The sequence below is a fragment of the Tetrao urogallus genome (genome assembly GCF_951394365.1).
Source record: "Tetrao urogallus genome assembly, chromosome: 6".
Taxonomy (NCBI): domain Eukaryota; kingdom Metazoa; phylum Chordata; class Aves; order Galliformes; family Phasianidae; genus Tetrao; species Tetrao urogallus.
This window is the reverse complement of record NC_136819.1, coordinates 10,436,042-10,452,097: the sequence shown is the minus strand read 5'-3', so window position 1 is coordinate 10,452,097 and position 16,056 is coordinate 10,436,042. Positions and strand designations below refer to the sequence as shown.

The window sequence follows — 16,056 nt, the reverse complement described above, 5'->3', positions numbered from 1 at the left end:
ATATAAATATGCCTGGATTGCTTCAAGAGTATTCATTAAAATGTCTCTGTGGAATTTTCTTTGTGTGCATTAAAAACTTCGGTGAGTTGTTTAGAATCTCCAGATGGTTTGCTGAAATAACCAAAGGGATTTCAAAGGTCTGATGGATGGAAAAATGTGTTCCATAGCTAGTAAATGTTGCACAGACCCCTGCACGTGGCAAAGGTGAAAGGGAAAGTTACATGTGACACCCCTGACGTCTCCCTCCCCCCCAAAAAAATACCACAAACTAAGGGATGGATTGGATCTCTCAGAGGTATCACTGTTTCATGTTCTTTCTGTTTTGAGAGGAGAGTACAGTACTGGATGCTTTTGTAAAAAGCTGGTCAGAAATACATCAAATGACACTTACTTAATGGAGGAACTTGTATTTCATGTTGGTGCCCGTGGTATTTCTTTTATTTCTCTGCTTTCATAGCTCAAAAATTTGCGTTCATGCTAATGTGTTGTGTTGGGGTTTTTTTTGCCATGCTCATCTCTAAGCATAACATATCCAAAGACTTGGGAAGCCACAGCACTGGCAACAGACACTCTTCCTGGCAGCTTCTTCTTGTTCATCCCTGTGCTGACTCTGGAATAAATGTATTTAATTTGGTCTCCCATCAAAATGTGTGCTGCATTTTATGTTTTCTAAATTACAACTACTTTGTTTTCAGTTTTAGCAGTACCCAAACAATCTGGTTAGTCCATATCCTTATCTTTAACAAAGGGATTTTTTTTTTTTAAACTTGTATTAAGGTTGCTGGTGCCCAGTGCTGAGAATGTCTTTGGAAACATGCCTGCTTCTATTTTTCCTGTTGTCAGAGTTGCTCAGATGAAGCTGGAATGTTTGGCATGCAAGTAAATGTGGGAGCTCAGAATATTTTTTGATGGATTGACTTAAGGCCTTAAGACTTAAGGGCTGCTGCTCTACTGTTCCTCTGCTGAAGAAGTGGACTTTAAAATACAGAATATGATGAACTCTTTTCTAAATATTTTTAGGAAACAAATGTCCTGGGCTTCAAAGGACCTCGTAAGATGAGTGTGATCATACCAGGAATGAATATGGACCATGAAAGAGTTTCCATCAGACCAAGAAATGTAAGTCATACCATCGGTCAGTCATAAAAAACTACTTGAATTCTCCTTCAGTTAGAGTTTGTTCTTTTTTCAGTTGTTATTCTTTTCATTTCTAGAGATTCAGAGACTAAACAAGTATTTTAAACAGATGAATAACAACGGGATGTGTGACTAGCTCTGTGACTCAGCACAGCACTACAAATAACTGTACTTTGATAACAAAAGATACAGCTAACCTTTTCCAAGGTGTGGAAAGCACTTGAGCGCACAGCCTCATTAAGATGCTCAGAAATCTCTGTTTCATTCTATGATGCTGTGCTGAGAATTGAGAACGACAGTTAAGTCTTTGGGATTGATTAATGGAGTCATGTGGGGGTTTTTTTGCATGAATGTATTTGTTCATCTTGTGAGACTGTTAAACCGAAGCGTTCATCTGCGCTGTGTGCAGGAACATGAGACGCTGCTTGCAAGATGGCAGAACAAAAACACAGAGAGCGTCATTGAGCTGCACAACAAAACTCCCGTCTGGAACGATGACACCCAGTCCTATGTTTTAAATTTCCATGGTCGAGTCACACAGGCCTCAGTGAAAAACTTCCAAATTATTCATGATAATGATCGTAAGTATCATTCCTTACCTGTAATGCGTAGCAACAGTACTGCATACCCAACCTGAGAGTGATTCTGCCCTTGCTGTTACCTGAGTGAGTTTATTTTAGTTGCTTGGGTCCAACTCACTGCTCCTCTGCCTCGTTCTTGAGACAGAGGACAAAGAGTACAAAAAAGGAAAAATATGGAGTATTTGAGTTGACAGAACAGAGACGTGACAACATCTAGATCACAATCGTATTTTTTCTTCCCCCCTTATCCTTACTTGTCCACTTGCCTGTAATTAAGTAGGAATAGAACTAATTCATTCTTGATACATGTGAAACTCAGCACAAGTAATGCACTTGAACACTCTATGGATAAACAGTTCTCCTTCTGTATTTGCAGAAATACCCAGATCTGTAATTTTCTAACAAGGCTCACAACCCTTAGTCACTCAGATATTCCTCGCTCAGCCTATCCTTGCTTCTCCCTGTGATATCACCACACCCACTCTCACGAGTTAAGTGTTGTGAAGTTTGATGGGAGTGAGTTTGTGTTTTGTTCAGCTGGGCCAGAGGAGGGTGTTGCATGTATGCTTATTTCATGAGAGCTGCAAGCAAAACTAATGCTTTGTCGCTTCTTGTGGCCTTTTTGCAGCTGAGTATATAGTGATGCAGTTTGGCCGCGTGGCTGAGGACGTGTTCACCATGGACTACAACTACCCAATGTGTGCTCTACAAGCCTTTGCTATTGCCCTTTCAAGTTTTGACAGCAAGCTGGCTTGTGAGTAAAGGGGCGTGGGAGAGCGTCCTCTCAGAGGAATCGGTTTGCCGTATGATTCCCAATCCCGGCCGGTGTCACTTATGGTCCGTACTGAGGTCAGGGAGAATGCAGTTGTGGAGGACCACCGGATTGCTGGAGAGAAATTTAAAAGGAACCTTCTAAAAATTCAGGACATTCAGGAAATAATGCTTTCCTTTTTTTTTTTTTTTTTTTTTTTTTTTTTTTCTTCCTTTTTCTGTCATATTTTTTTCTGGAAGCGGCTTCGAGTTTGTGTAAATAGAAGTTCTATCTCATGTCCTTGATTATGTTCTGGAGGTGTGCCATGATCTACTGTGGCTCTAGTAGCACCGTTACAACGGTGTGTCTTTTTTAAACCCAGAAAGTGTGCTCTCAACAAATTTCTTTTTACATTGTAAGAATTATTCCGAGGCTGCAATCGTACCTCAAGGTTGCATTCCTACAGCGAATAATCAGATCTTCACTTCATCCAACATGAAAGAAAGATCACAAAAAAACAAAAAAATAATGCACTTTTTTGAATTTGCAAGGATCTCATGTAGCTTACGGCCAAGTCTGAGGGTTGAAAACCTATCTGGACTGAACTTGATGTATCACTATTGTACGTGTAGAGAAGGGCATGATGAATTTTAATCACAGTAGGAGGAAAAGGAGAAGTAGAAAGCACAAAATAATGTTGCACAAGTCACTTAAATTCTAAGCTGTCTTTATGTTTTAACATCTATGTGCTTTTTAATTTGTTTCAAATGAAAATGTATGGGGGAGTACAGAAAAGGGAAAGCTCTAGATGCCAAGAAATCGTAACGTACGTTGAATTTGGCATGTTGCGTGCTGGGAATTTATAGCCTTGTATTGCTGTGGTGATTCAGCCATATTTTGTATGAAGTGATACAAACAGTTGGGTAAAGGCTCTCTGCAGAGAATCTTCTTATTTGAAGGAGGCTGTGTAAAGCTGAGGAAGGTAAATGGAAATATTTTATTAAATTTGTCTGGCCTTTTGCGATTTCTCTATTTGTTGACTGCATTTTTTGAACTTTCAGCAACAACCACTTTTCATATTTATTTCCCATTGTAATGATGCCTGAAACCATTTGAAACTGTATGCTGTTCTGTGATGTAAAGTGCCAGCTAGTGAGCTGAATCCTTCTAGGCGAACGTAGCGTACGCTGCATACAAATCAGATGCTGGAAGGACACCGAGTAGCTTAAAATAGGGTGAGGTTTCTGTCTCATTTTTTCTCATTTGAATGGGATATGTAAACAAATGCCATTTCAAAACACAAGCGAAGAACGAAGCTTCTCTTCTTCCCTAAATGTCTCAGAAGCCAAGAGCTGCAACTGAAAGCACAGCATAAAGCACCTTTAAAAGAAAGAGAATCTTTTTGCCACTGTTCCATATAACGTAATTGCCAATGACACGTGAAGTAACAGGATCTGTATGTCGTTTACCAGAAAGGTATTGAAATGTGAGTAAAGAGCAAAAGCAGTTGTATTTTATACTGTGTGTACTCAGATCCACCTTTTTACTCTTTATGGACTTTACTTGGTTGCACAACCAAAGATTACATAAGGAGAAAATGAGATCAAATCTGCTCGTCTCGTAGCTGTCAGCTCCTTTTATACGATAGAGGCAGGCCATAAGGAGTGGTTGCGCCATCTGGACTGTATGATTTCAACTAATAAAAGAAATATTCTGTCTTCTTCACGTTTTGCCTTCAGGTCTCTTTCCCAGTGTACGGGCAAGAAAATTGCAGATAGATAAGGGATGGAAATAAGTAATGCTGTCCTTTTTTTTCTAATATTTCTTTTCTATGAGAAAACTCTGCTGGCTTTGAGCAGTGTGTTGTTGATGGACTCAGCCTGTCAAATGTCATCCGTAAATAACAAGAGGCTCTGTCATTTTTTCAGATCTCTTTACAAGAAGCTTTTCCACACGGTGGTATGAAGTGGAAAGGCACCTTTTGTTTGAGAGAAAAGAGCAGTCCATTCCCTCAAAGAATGTTCAAAATGATGAGTCACGAGCTGATGTCTGATACTGAGCACTTTGGACATGGATGCTTTCTTTTTCTGTGTATTCTGTGGTTTCCCACTGCCTCACATCGTCATCCATGGTCTCACTTTGGCTTTTAACAGTGGGGGCCCTTATGCCTTTGGTTACCTTCCACCAGTCTTCAAAAATGAACTCCAGTGAAAAGCAGAATTTTTGCTTGAGCTACTGCAAAAAAGGGGCAGACAGGAATTCTTGGTGCTGGTACGTAGGCCTGTTCTGGATTTCAAGAACTCTGCAGCATGCAGATGATCAAACGTGTGGCTTTAATTCTGTGATCACCACTCCTGTGTTGCCTTTATAGCCTGGGAAAGTGACACCTGACATAGTTTTCTGCCACGCTGTGCACAAAACTCTGTTAAAGTAACTAAGCGTCTTGTGGTGCAAATATACAATGTGTTGGCTTTGAGAGCAGAGTTGGTTAAGGAGAGGTTATTTTTAATCCAGATCTTAATAGCGATCTCGCTTGCACCCTGACCCACAGGGAACTGGCACGGAAGCTTGTGCCCAAGGGTGAGAATAAGGGGCAGGGCAAGGGCAGAGTTCAGCATCTTGGGATAGCTTTGCTGCTAGCACACTGTGTAACCTCACTCTCGCCGTGTATTCTTTCCAGGCCAGGCATTTTTTTAACCTGTAAGCACGCCAGGAGGAAGGTGGTGCCTCAAACTCCCGTCATCGTAACATAATCAGTCACACGGGGACGTCAGCCAACATGCTGCCGAGAAAGAAGTGCCCCACAGTAAATTTAGGTCACCACAGGGAGGTGTTAACCTGGGACTAACAGCAAGATTTGTGCTGAGTGGGCTTTGCCAAACCCCTGACTCCTCATGGTTGTTGAGTGCAGTGCTCCTTTCCTTCACTTGAGCGTTGCCCTCTGCTCCAGAAGCAGTTGCTCGTAATTTGGACTAGCACCTGTTTGATTTCTGGTGGGCACTTTCTGTTGAAGGGCCCTGCTGCTTAGCAATGCCAGCTGATATTACAAGTTTTCCAGCACATCTGCAGATTTTGTTCTGCTAACTTAGTAAAGTCGCAGCAGGTTCCGTCTGAGTCATGCCTTAGTCCCCACAGTTACATTGTCCTCCACAGCAGCAGTAAATCTTGGAATCAGTATGCATTTTCACACATATGTGCATCTGAAAGTAACACAGGAGTATTTAGTGGCATACTCATATTGGCTGTAGCTTCTGGAGGGGCTGCACATTAATGTGCAACAGAACATAATCTTGTTTACTCAGTGTGACAAAGAGTAGAATGGCACCGAGCTGTGTATTTCCTTCACACAGTCCTATGAGTGTTTGGATACAGTAAATTTAATATGATTTAAACTCTTGCTATTGATTTTTTTTTGCAGCTGCTGTTGATTTTGGCAGAGAGTTGTAAACAAATTCCTTGCCTGAATTGCTTATAGGCAAATACTGCATGCTTTAATGAAGTTCTTAATCTAACTTGTCACTCTGCATACATCAAACAGTTTCTTCCTGGCCCTTTATCTAATTTTCTTCATCTCCGATGTTCTGTTCCTCCTCATTCTGTTCACAATCCCTTTATCTTTTCTTCAGGGACGTGCAACTCAAAAGTGTTTATTTTGACAATATTCCTCAGTGATCTCTCCACAGATGAATAATGCCTTTGGTGCACATCCAGTGATGCTCCCACAATAAAAGCCTTATCACAGAGGGCAATTTGGCCCTTTGGCTTTTCAGTGGAGCAAATTAACACATTAAAAAGAAGCAGATAGAAAAGCTTGCCTAAAATGTAATCGCAATTTCTTTCAGTAAACATTGGGTAAACCAGAGTTTCCAAATCACTGGTTGCAGATCAATGAGCAGAGCCGTCCACAAGCCTGGAGGCAGACTGTTATACAAATTCCCTTTGTAGTGCTGCCTTATTTTTCTTTGCAAAAGGCTTAAAGCGATTCTGTGAACTGAAATGTGCCAGTGCCCTAAAACAGTTTGTTTTCTAGAAGCTAAACACCACTCTGTTCCTTCTGTAGGATATGTGGCACATAAAGGTGCACTCATCCCATCAAACAGGGGATGCTGTAGCACGCTGTTAGAGATTCTGATGCTAAGAAGGCTGTAAGGATGGTTTTGCTATAATGACTGGGCAGATCTCACTATTCACGTTGCCTTAGCGTAGTGCCACAGATCGCATCCTTACGAGGGAATGAAAGAGATCTGGTGGAAAGAGCTGTTCCCAAAATCTGGTAGCTGCACGACTGAAAAACGTTACTGTGCACTCAGATGACATTGTGGAGAGCCAGACTTTCTGGGTTTTTGCTCCCTTTGGATAAACAAAGATGTAAGGAGGACTTTCTTTGAACAAGGCCAGGCATCACTGAGGTCTCTATGGGTGCTGAGTGTTAGACCTCCATTTTTACCTCTAAATATTTGATCCTCTGGAATTGTAGCTAGTTCCCCCATGCTATCACATTGCTGTCCTATTTGTAAGCTTTTCCTTTTTTTGGAGAAGCATGTCCTTACCAGTAAAAGATCTTTATTTGGCAAATAAGGACGGCACAGGACAGAACAGCAGTCACCTCTACTAGAATTAGGTGCTGACAGCTCTCAGGTATTTCAAATGCTTTTATTTTTATTACTAGAAGAATTACATATATAAGGCTTGAACTAATCTTACTACAGATAATGTGCTACTTTATGAACCTGTGTTGCTTCTGTTCTTCATATGAAATACACCTTCTGGGGTTCTGCTCTGTAAGTGTTCAGAGTTAATTGTGTAAATATTCTTTCTGTTCTTGCCAGGGATCTGAGCACAGCTCTCACTGTTGGTGTTTTGCATTGAATGATGGCCCAGTAACGATGCCTGTGTATTGGATGATAATGCATTTCTATATTGTTTTCATTTAACTGCCTCGAAATTTTAGATTCCCTCTTTTCAGTAAGGGCATGTTTATCCATACTGGCAATGAAAAGACTTGAATTAGCATCCTGAAATTGTTTAATGAATGCAGTATGCTGGTTTGCTAAATTGCTTTAGGAAAAGGACATAATTCAGAAAAAATATGCTTACATTCTTGAGGAGAAAAAAAAAGTTCACTTTATAAATTGGTTACATCTATAGCAGCAATTTGAAAATTACTCTCTATGATTCCTCCCCCCCCCCTTGGATGTGACTCAGCTGCTCAAACTGTGGTTAGGGCAGGCTTTGACTCCATCATCGTGCACAGCTGATAAAAAACGAGTCTCCTAACTTCAGGCTACCCTTATAGTCACATGGGATGCTTACAGCACAGTCTGTTCCCCACATTTGTCCCTATAACTGTGTTTTCTACTGAGGTTATCCCAGCTGGCACGATGCCGTTAGAAGTATCAGTAATTTATAGTGTGAACTTACTCAAACTAATAATGTTGGCTATAAACCCACCTATAGATTTTAGCATTAAAATCCAGCTAATTTTAAAGCTTACAGATTAGATAGTATTTCTGCAGGATTTGCTTTCCTTAAGCTTGTCTTGAATGCTGGGCTCTCACATAAGCAGCCAGCTCCTGGCCCTGTCCCATACTGCATCAGGATCTCGGGTTAGGTCTGACCATACAGACCTCCCCGCTCAGGTGGCACCACTTTGCTTTTAGGGAGCTTTCTGTTGGCAGCTTTTTTTATTGCACTGTCTTTCAATACATCTTAGTTGCAATCTGTTATTAGGTCAGTAAGTGTCAGCCTTAAAAAAAAAATCCAGAAAATTCTCGTCAGGCAATTGAAATAATTACGCTAAAATCAAGTTTCATGCATGTTAGAAGTTAGGATGGCGTCTAAGAACAAAGATGAGGGCTGTGTCAGTGTCAGGAACAGGAAAGCTGCTCAGCAACTCAATTAAATTGGGCCATAGAGATTTTACTTTCACTTAGCAAAAATCAGTGAGGTTCTGTTTCACTTCTCACTGTATTTATAGGCAAATGGGGTGTGCTGCTGCGTAGGCTGAATGTGAACAAATGCCACGTATTGTAACAGACATCTAGTTCCAAGTAGGGCTACAGCAGTGATGCTTAGTGTTACAAGCACTGTAACAGGGTTGTCTTCAAAAGCTGAGTGCGGAACATGGCTCTGGATTTTGGAGCCATTGCATTCAGTGACACTGTGACAGGTTTGGCCTATCAGCCTGAGGCTCTGGGACAACAGCACTGGTTATTCTGCCTTTTTGATTATGTAGCAGGTGTCTGTGAGGGTGAATTCTTCTTTGGCATCACTGCAAATCCCTTCTTGCTTTTTAGCATCTTAGCAGTACGTGTTACTGGGATTTCATCATTTTCACTTACGATCGCTGACATTTATCCATCTGTAATTTTCTTGTTTCAAGCTTATACAGGTTTTTCCATATGGGGACTCTCAAGAAAGTTGGTAAAACCTGTGTCAGTGAATTAAAGTGTGTTAGATCCCTGTGTGTATGTTCTCCTTTCAAAGTAGGGTGGCCTTTAATTCGGGTTGCATAATCCTCAGCGGGAGGATTCGTCACGTTGCACGGTTCAAGGTTGTTGGTGAATGTAAGGCACTGAGTGTGTTTCTGGCCAAGGCACTGGAGAGCATCTGCAAAAGGATTATTTTCCTTTCTGTATTCTCAGGGTGGTGGTTACAGCATACAGTGCAGCACTTCTAATAGCTGCCTCCTTGAGCTGCAGGCACAAAGCTCAGTACCTGCACACTACGGGCCTCATTCCTGAAGTCCTCTTTCTTACCGTAGTGGTTTTCAGCCCTCTCTGAATAACTGACAGCTGTATAATGAATCCGAGCTTCCTGGGATTGTTGTAGATGCCTGGGACTATGCTAAAAGTGATGCTTTAGTGGTATAACAGAGCAAGATGTTAAGAGCACGATGTAAGTATGCCAGCATAATCAGGTTTACTTTTACAGTGCCATCACAGGTGTGCCTGTTCTTTAGCGAGAAAATAATCATCCTTTCTCTTTTTCTTCTTCATTTCTATCTGCCTGGATCTGGAGGACAAGCGCCCACTTTAGCATTCATGCAAGCAGCCACCATGTACAGAAACGTGCACACAGCATATTTGTTATGGATGGGTTTATCACTAAGCAGTGCCACCGTTACATGCTTACTGTCATTCCGCCATGTCACTGTGCATGTTCTCCCTGTGTGCTCTTTCCCACCCTGTGTGTTGTCGCCAGTCAGAGGACTCTGCTGCAAAGCTGTGCATGGAAGCTTAGAAAAGAACCTGCAGAACTGAAGCCGCTGAGATACAGCTCTCCTAATCCTGAAGAAATAGCGCCTTCCGAAGGCACAGATTGGGACCTGTGGTTTGTAGAACTTTCCAGGCGTTTGTGTTGCACGTCAGAAGATAACACTTCATTATAGCTCTTGCACTATATTCAGCCCAAAGCCCAAAGGAACGTTAAGTCAGAGGAGTGCAGAAGCAGGGAACAAACCTGAAGAGAAAACAAGCTGCCTTTACAGGTCTGGAGACGCACCAGCACCCAAGCAAGGCAGTGGTTCCGTGCTGGGGAATGACAGCAGAGTGATTTCTGGGCAGAGAATTAACATCCTGCTTGGCATCCCTCCGAGTGAGTAATGCATTTCAGTACTTGTTGGTAGATTGTGGTGGTCATTGGTTTTGTTGCATTATGTTTGTCCGTAGCGACTGTTTTTCTCCTGTGGAGCTTTATTTATTTCATCATGATGACATTTTCACCCATTTATTTCACATTAGGGATTAACCCAAAGCCGTGTAACTGGAAGTTTCTATCTAGCTTCTGTTGTCCCTCCATCGTGCCATAGGTGCACATCTCCTCAAGAGTCCTTATGTTTTCCTCTTGATAGGCTTCTCAGAAACCAGGCATTATTGGCATACAGACTTCTGCACGGGGGCTTAGCAGGAAGCAAGGACTTTGCCTGTACCTCATTCATACTAAAAGGGGTATCTAAAATGTCAGCCAGGGAAGAAGTTGACCATTCCTATTAAACATGCCATAAAATTATGTGATGTTATTACTGCGATTAATTGAGGCATTTAGAAAAACAAAACATTGTTAATAGCTGTCCATGTTTGAAGGAATAGTATAACTGATATAACTGAATAACTGACCCTGCACAAGAATTCCAAATTGCATACAGTTTTGCTAGGAAATGAAATAAGGTCTGTAAGAAGCAAACCTTATTCAGTGGGGTACTAGAAAATACGTATTGAGAAAGATAAATACTGGAGCTTTGTTAATCTTCTCAGAATCTATAAAGTATACAATTCTCTACTTGTGATTGAAACTATTTCAAATTAAAAAAGCTTGACCTCAGTGACGTGAAACTAAGGTCACCTTGATGAGATGCGTAGTATCAAGAAGGCACAGAGACCTGCCCTGCAAGGCAGGATTCTCATGATCAGGAGTAGGTTTAATTTTTGATTTACTCAACATTTTCCAAAGGTACATCGTGCTAGTCTGTGTGTTCTACACACACATTACTTAGTCTTAAAATTCTATTAGTCTTAGCTGCGGATTAATTGACCTTCCTTTCCCCTGTCTGCACTGACAGAATGGAATAATTCATCAATTTGTTTTCAAGAAAATGATCACAAGATACCCTTAAAAGACTGTCATTTGATTCCTCTTCTAAAACCATTCCGAACAAGTGAAATCTTTACGTGGACCAGCTGAAAAAAGAAACTCTTAAATGGTTTTCATACACGTGTCTGTGTTTAAGGTGGTCAACTGTGTGCATTTCCTTTTGGCAGTCAGTCCATCCGTACCAACATCATTACAAGACCAGGGCTCCTGTGTCTCCTTTTTGAACAGTTTCTTACACTTTTTAGGGCAACAAGGGAAGAAGTATAAAAGTACCAGTGGGGGACATTTTGCAATTGATACACGTGGATGCATTCAAGGCCAGGCTGGATGTGGCTCTGGGCAGCCTGGTCTGGTGGTTGGCAGCCCTGCGCAAAGCAGGGGGGTTGAAACTCGGCGATCTTTGAGGTCCTTTTCAGCCCAGGCCCTTCTGTGATTCACCTTCAGCAGTATCTCAGAAAGCCCATACTTTTGACATGGTACATTTCTGAAAGTTCCTGGCAGCCACTGAGCTTCCCAACACTGTTCTCATCCAGCAAGAGATGGGCTGAAAGATCCACTGTTTGCGAGGAGCTGCAGAAATGAATGTTTTAGCATTTGTTGGGACTGTATCTGCCTGTGAAGAGGAACACACCTTCGTTTCTGACCTGTTTACTTAAACTTCTCCAAGTAGAAAATGTAACTTCTCCAGGGATGTTTCTGTACCCATACACTGAGAAAGCAGTTGTGTGATTTCTTTTTTTATTGCGACCGTAGACATTTTCTAATGCATCTCTTTGCCTTTCTTAAATAAACCAATGATATACAAGAAAATGTGAGTCCATTCTAGTCTAGATTTCCTTCAGTTTGATGGAATTGTAAAAATGGAAAATATCAAAATGGACAAAAACTGTCTTAGAATCCTGAGAACCAGCCATGTTTTCTTCATAAAGCCTCCACTATGTCACAGTTGTTTGCACAAGATGTTTTGTCCTGTTCTGAATAGTTAAGCATCTCCCTTTGGTTGAGACCTATGTGAAGTTTCAGGTAAAACTGCAGGAATGTGCTTTTTTGAAGTAAATTTTTTTTAAAGAAACTCTTTGGAATTCTGGAGTAAAGTGTTTATTTACTGCATGTATATCTTTATACACGACTGATTTCTTTTTTTCTTTTTTACATCATTTACATTATTTATGTCACAGAGGTGTCACTGTTTGTTAATACAGAACATTGTATAGGAATATTAAACTTCATTTGTTGGAAACAACTGTCTTATCATACCTAAGATCAGAAATGCCTTAACAAATTACCTACGTGGAATACAGAGGTTTTCTAGGTTAGGAATTTGAACTCCTTATGGTCCCAACTTCACCAGCTCTGTAACCTTTCCATCCTGCCAGCTTTGGCTGAACTGCACACTCAACACCTTGCAATCTGGACACACCGCAGGAAAATGAAGAGGACCATGAGATCCTTAGTGAACAGTGGCCAAGCAGAGACCCAGTATTTGCTGTCTTAGGTCCCTACTGCTGGAGTTACACCTTCAAGTCCTGCTACCTCAATACTGTTACCAGTTCCACTATCTGTTAAGGACTACATTTTTGGCATACATAAATATTAGTCTGAAAAGCGGTCCGAGAAGCCAGGGCTAGAGATTTTTAAAGACAAGAGCAAAGAACAGCTTAGGCAGGAATAATCCATTGCACAATCCCAGTGACCCCCCCAGGCTTCAAGTGACTATGGGAAAAGAGAAAAGACACGTCCCCCATCTCTCCACTGGACACAGCAAATTCAAACTGGAGTCACAAGTTCCCGACTACAGCTCTAGAGGCCCTCAGCACAGATCATTTTAGAAATGAACAATTTTAGAATCTTAGAAGCTTTCATTAATGGGAGAGTCACAATTTCTTCTGTTGGGAATAATGTACATTTGAGTGATCTCTGCATCAAGCAACAGCAGGTAGCAGCAGAGAGGAGGGGCTGGGCTGCACTTAACACGTCCTGGAAAGACAACTGAGAAAAGTGAGCCTCGTGTCAGCTGTTTGTTTTCTAGGAATCTGCCCCTCCCTAAAACAGGTGAAGCTCCCAAGCTGAATAAAATCACTTGGCTACAACAACCTTCCCAGTACATGGCATACTCAGGCTGCATGACTTACCATGACTCACATTTCCATTGGCATAGCTGGTTGTACAAAAAGACTGAAACACAGATTACTCGGTAACTCTTAACTGGTTATCTTGTCCAGTGCTAGTGATGTGTAAGTTATAAACAATGTTTTGATATGCAGGTAAAAACACTTTATGATTACTGCACTAGATTGTTATGTGACCTCAAGATTAATAATAATTTTTGGATTCTCAGTTAGCTGGAAAAAAAGAAACCAACATAAAACCCCTAATTTCTGGTGCAGTGAGTCAGATCATGAACTTCCTAAGTCTGCCTGTTCTACAAACATTAGTTAGTAATCCTTCTCACTGTATTTTGGGACCAACTCTCATATTTCATGCCTTATTTCCTGATCTCATCAGTAACCATTAAAAATACCCAGGAATAACTAGCACTTCTGTGTTGGCAATAGTTTTATCAGAATATCTAAGGTAAAGAACACATCTTGTTCATTTAACTTTAATAAAAGTTATACCCATCTTTTTGAGAAACATTTGAATTAAAAAAGCAAACATTTTTACTAAGCCCGATTGCTTTCACTGGGAGACCAGAGCTGCTGCATTTTTCCCCAAGTCCAGAGTTTGCTGATGGTCTGACCTATGATTTTCATTTTATTGTCTAATAGAGGTTCTTTGCAGAATGCAATTTTATAACACACTCTTCTTCTAATTACAACTCTTCCTCACTAAAAACAAGCTATTTATAATTAAGAATGCTGGACAAACCTCTGAGATGATTTTCTAAAACCAAATAAATGCACATTTCTGTTTCAGAGAGGGAGGAAAGCTGAAGGAAAGAAAAGCAGTGTCATATGAACAAGAAGAGTATTAGTTTGAAGGCTGCTGTTAAGCTGCTGCATGAGGTATCACAGGCTGTGTCCTAAGAGCCCTTCCTGGTACCCTGGATGCCACCAAGGAGATCAAGACCTCAAGCCAGAGCAGTTTAGACTCTTTGGCACCACACTGTCATCCTGCATTAGTATCATTTTCTCCTACTGGCACTGCAAAGGAATATGAAGCCGTTAGCTGTGTGTCACAGGTATCACAAGCAGTCCTAACTGCTCTCTGCACTAGGAGGGAACTTTTTCTTACTGGGAGGTTGGAAGAGACCAATGTCAAAATTCAGTCTTGATTTAGGGATTAAATTGTTGCTCTTAAACTGGTAGCACAGTATTGTCACACTCATCAATTTCTTGGTATTTCTCCTGCTGATACAAGAATTTAACTGCCACCAAAGGACATGCTGAGACGCCTATGGCCTCTTGGTAGGCCACCCCTGGGGGACAGCTGAGGACCTTGCTTCAGATCACAGTGCTAGGATTTACAAGTGCCCCCCACTACTGTGGTGAGCTGCCTCTGCCCCCAGTTTCCATGAGAAAAGGCTGAGACAGCCCTTCAGTGCTTGACAAATTCCTTACTGAGATTTACAAGAAGCTGACATAGCAACCTCTGAGTCCAAAAACCATTTTTTTAGGGGTAAGTCTTCCGTTTGGCATTTCTGCTTTCCAGCTGAAACAACTCTCAACTTTGCTGGGTCTTGCCCGACAGCAGGAACCTTATGCTCCTTCCACTGTGCTTAGAAAACAGAACTGCTAGGCCAATGCCACCTAAAATGCTGGCTATCCCTTAGCCATGTGGATCTAGTTCTTAGTTTACTATCAATCACTTATTCTCCTTCATCATATCAAAATATGCTGTTAGTAAATTTATGGTATTAGGGGTGTATCTCCCTTGCTGTTTTTCAAGAGGTTTCCATGTTACCAGCCTGGCTACTGGGTTTACCACTGCAGTATTTGGGGCATTGCTAATATAGCGCTCACAAGTGACAAGATACCATCTACATTTTTGTGCCTTCATTCTCAGTGCTGTCTCTAAGGCCAGGTCAGCCTATTCAGTACAGACACACTGCCCACCAAAAGGTCACCGGGAACATCTGTCCCACAGATGTATGAACCATCCAGTGCAACACACACAGCCAGTGACTTCTGAAGATTGTAATGAGTAGAGCTGGCAGCAGCAAGTGTTTCACTGCAGTCTGCAGTATATTTACAACTAACACACTCTGGAGCCTGGAGTTCCTTATGCATAACAACTTGCTACATTTTAGCTTCTCAGTGTACATAGCTAAAAACTCTACCTTGTACTTCATGCATAGTGCCACTTTTCCATACACTGTACACAATTAAACGCACAGATTTGCATGAATTTAAATGAAACCAAACTTCTAAAATTTCACATACCATTATAAGCAGCTGGAATCTCAAGTACAACATAAGCACATTATTTATACAGACAGGTAAAATCTATCTCTAAAAGGTGCAGCAAATCTAAGCATTCTTATTTCTCATGGCAACAGGTTGGGTTACTGCTACATCCTTCGCAGCCTTCATCTGTCTCTTAACACTGGAAAGTCAACAAATAAAGGCTGTGATTAGCAAGTCATCCAGCTGTATCAGTATAGCTTGACTATGTCTAGAGAAGAACTAGAAATGCCCACAGTGAAAATGGCCTTCCCTGTGAGTGACCGATACCAGCTGATGTGCTCCAGCTCAAGGACAGTGACTAAAGCAGGACAAATGTGATCTGGTATTCTCACAGAAACACTGTGTGTCAGGTCCTGCATGCTGCAGTTGTGCAGCCAGGATTCCCAGCAAAGAGAACACAAGTCCTGCTCAGAGACAGAGGTCAAACTACTGCCATGGCGAAGAGAGAATGAGTGTTGAAGGTCCAGAGAAATAAATAAATAAATAAATAAATAAATAAATAAATAAAATCAAGTCTACAAAATTATTTTAAAAGATAAACACTTTCAGTAACAAAGAGTATCAAATATGTTTTTGCTATCATTTTCTC

General features: G+C 41.2%; 1 protein-coding gene across 1 annotated transcript in view; it reads left to right on the top strand.

Moving 5' to 3' along the window:
- The window catches only part of TUB (TUB bipartite transcription factor), a gene marked incomplete at both ends in the record, with an annotated part of 57,954 nt that extends 55,474 nt beyond the window's left edge, over positions 1 to 2,480 (top strand). Inside the window, 3 exons of the mRNA XM_079537671.1 lie at positions 1,021 to 1,119; positions 1,547 to 1,718; positions 2,347 to 2,480. Of these exons, the coding sequence (XP_079393797.1) occupies positions 1,021 to 1,119; positions 1,547 to 1,718; positions 2,347 to 2,480 (405 nt within the window). The remainder of the gene's footprint in view (positions 1 to 1,020; positions 1,120 to 1,546; positions 1,719 to 2,346) is intronic.
- Positions 2,481 to 16,056: the final 13,576 nt, after the last annotated feature.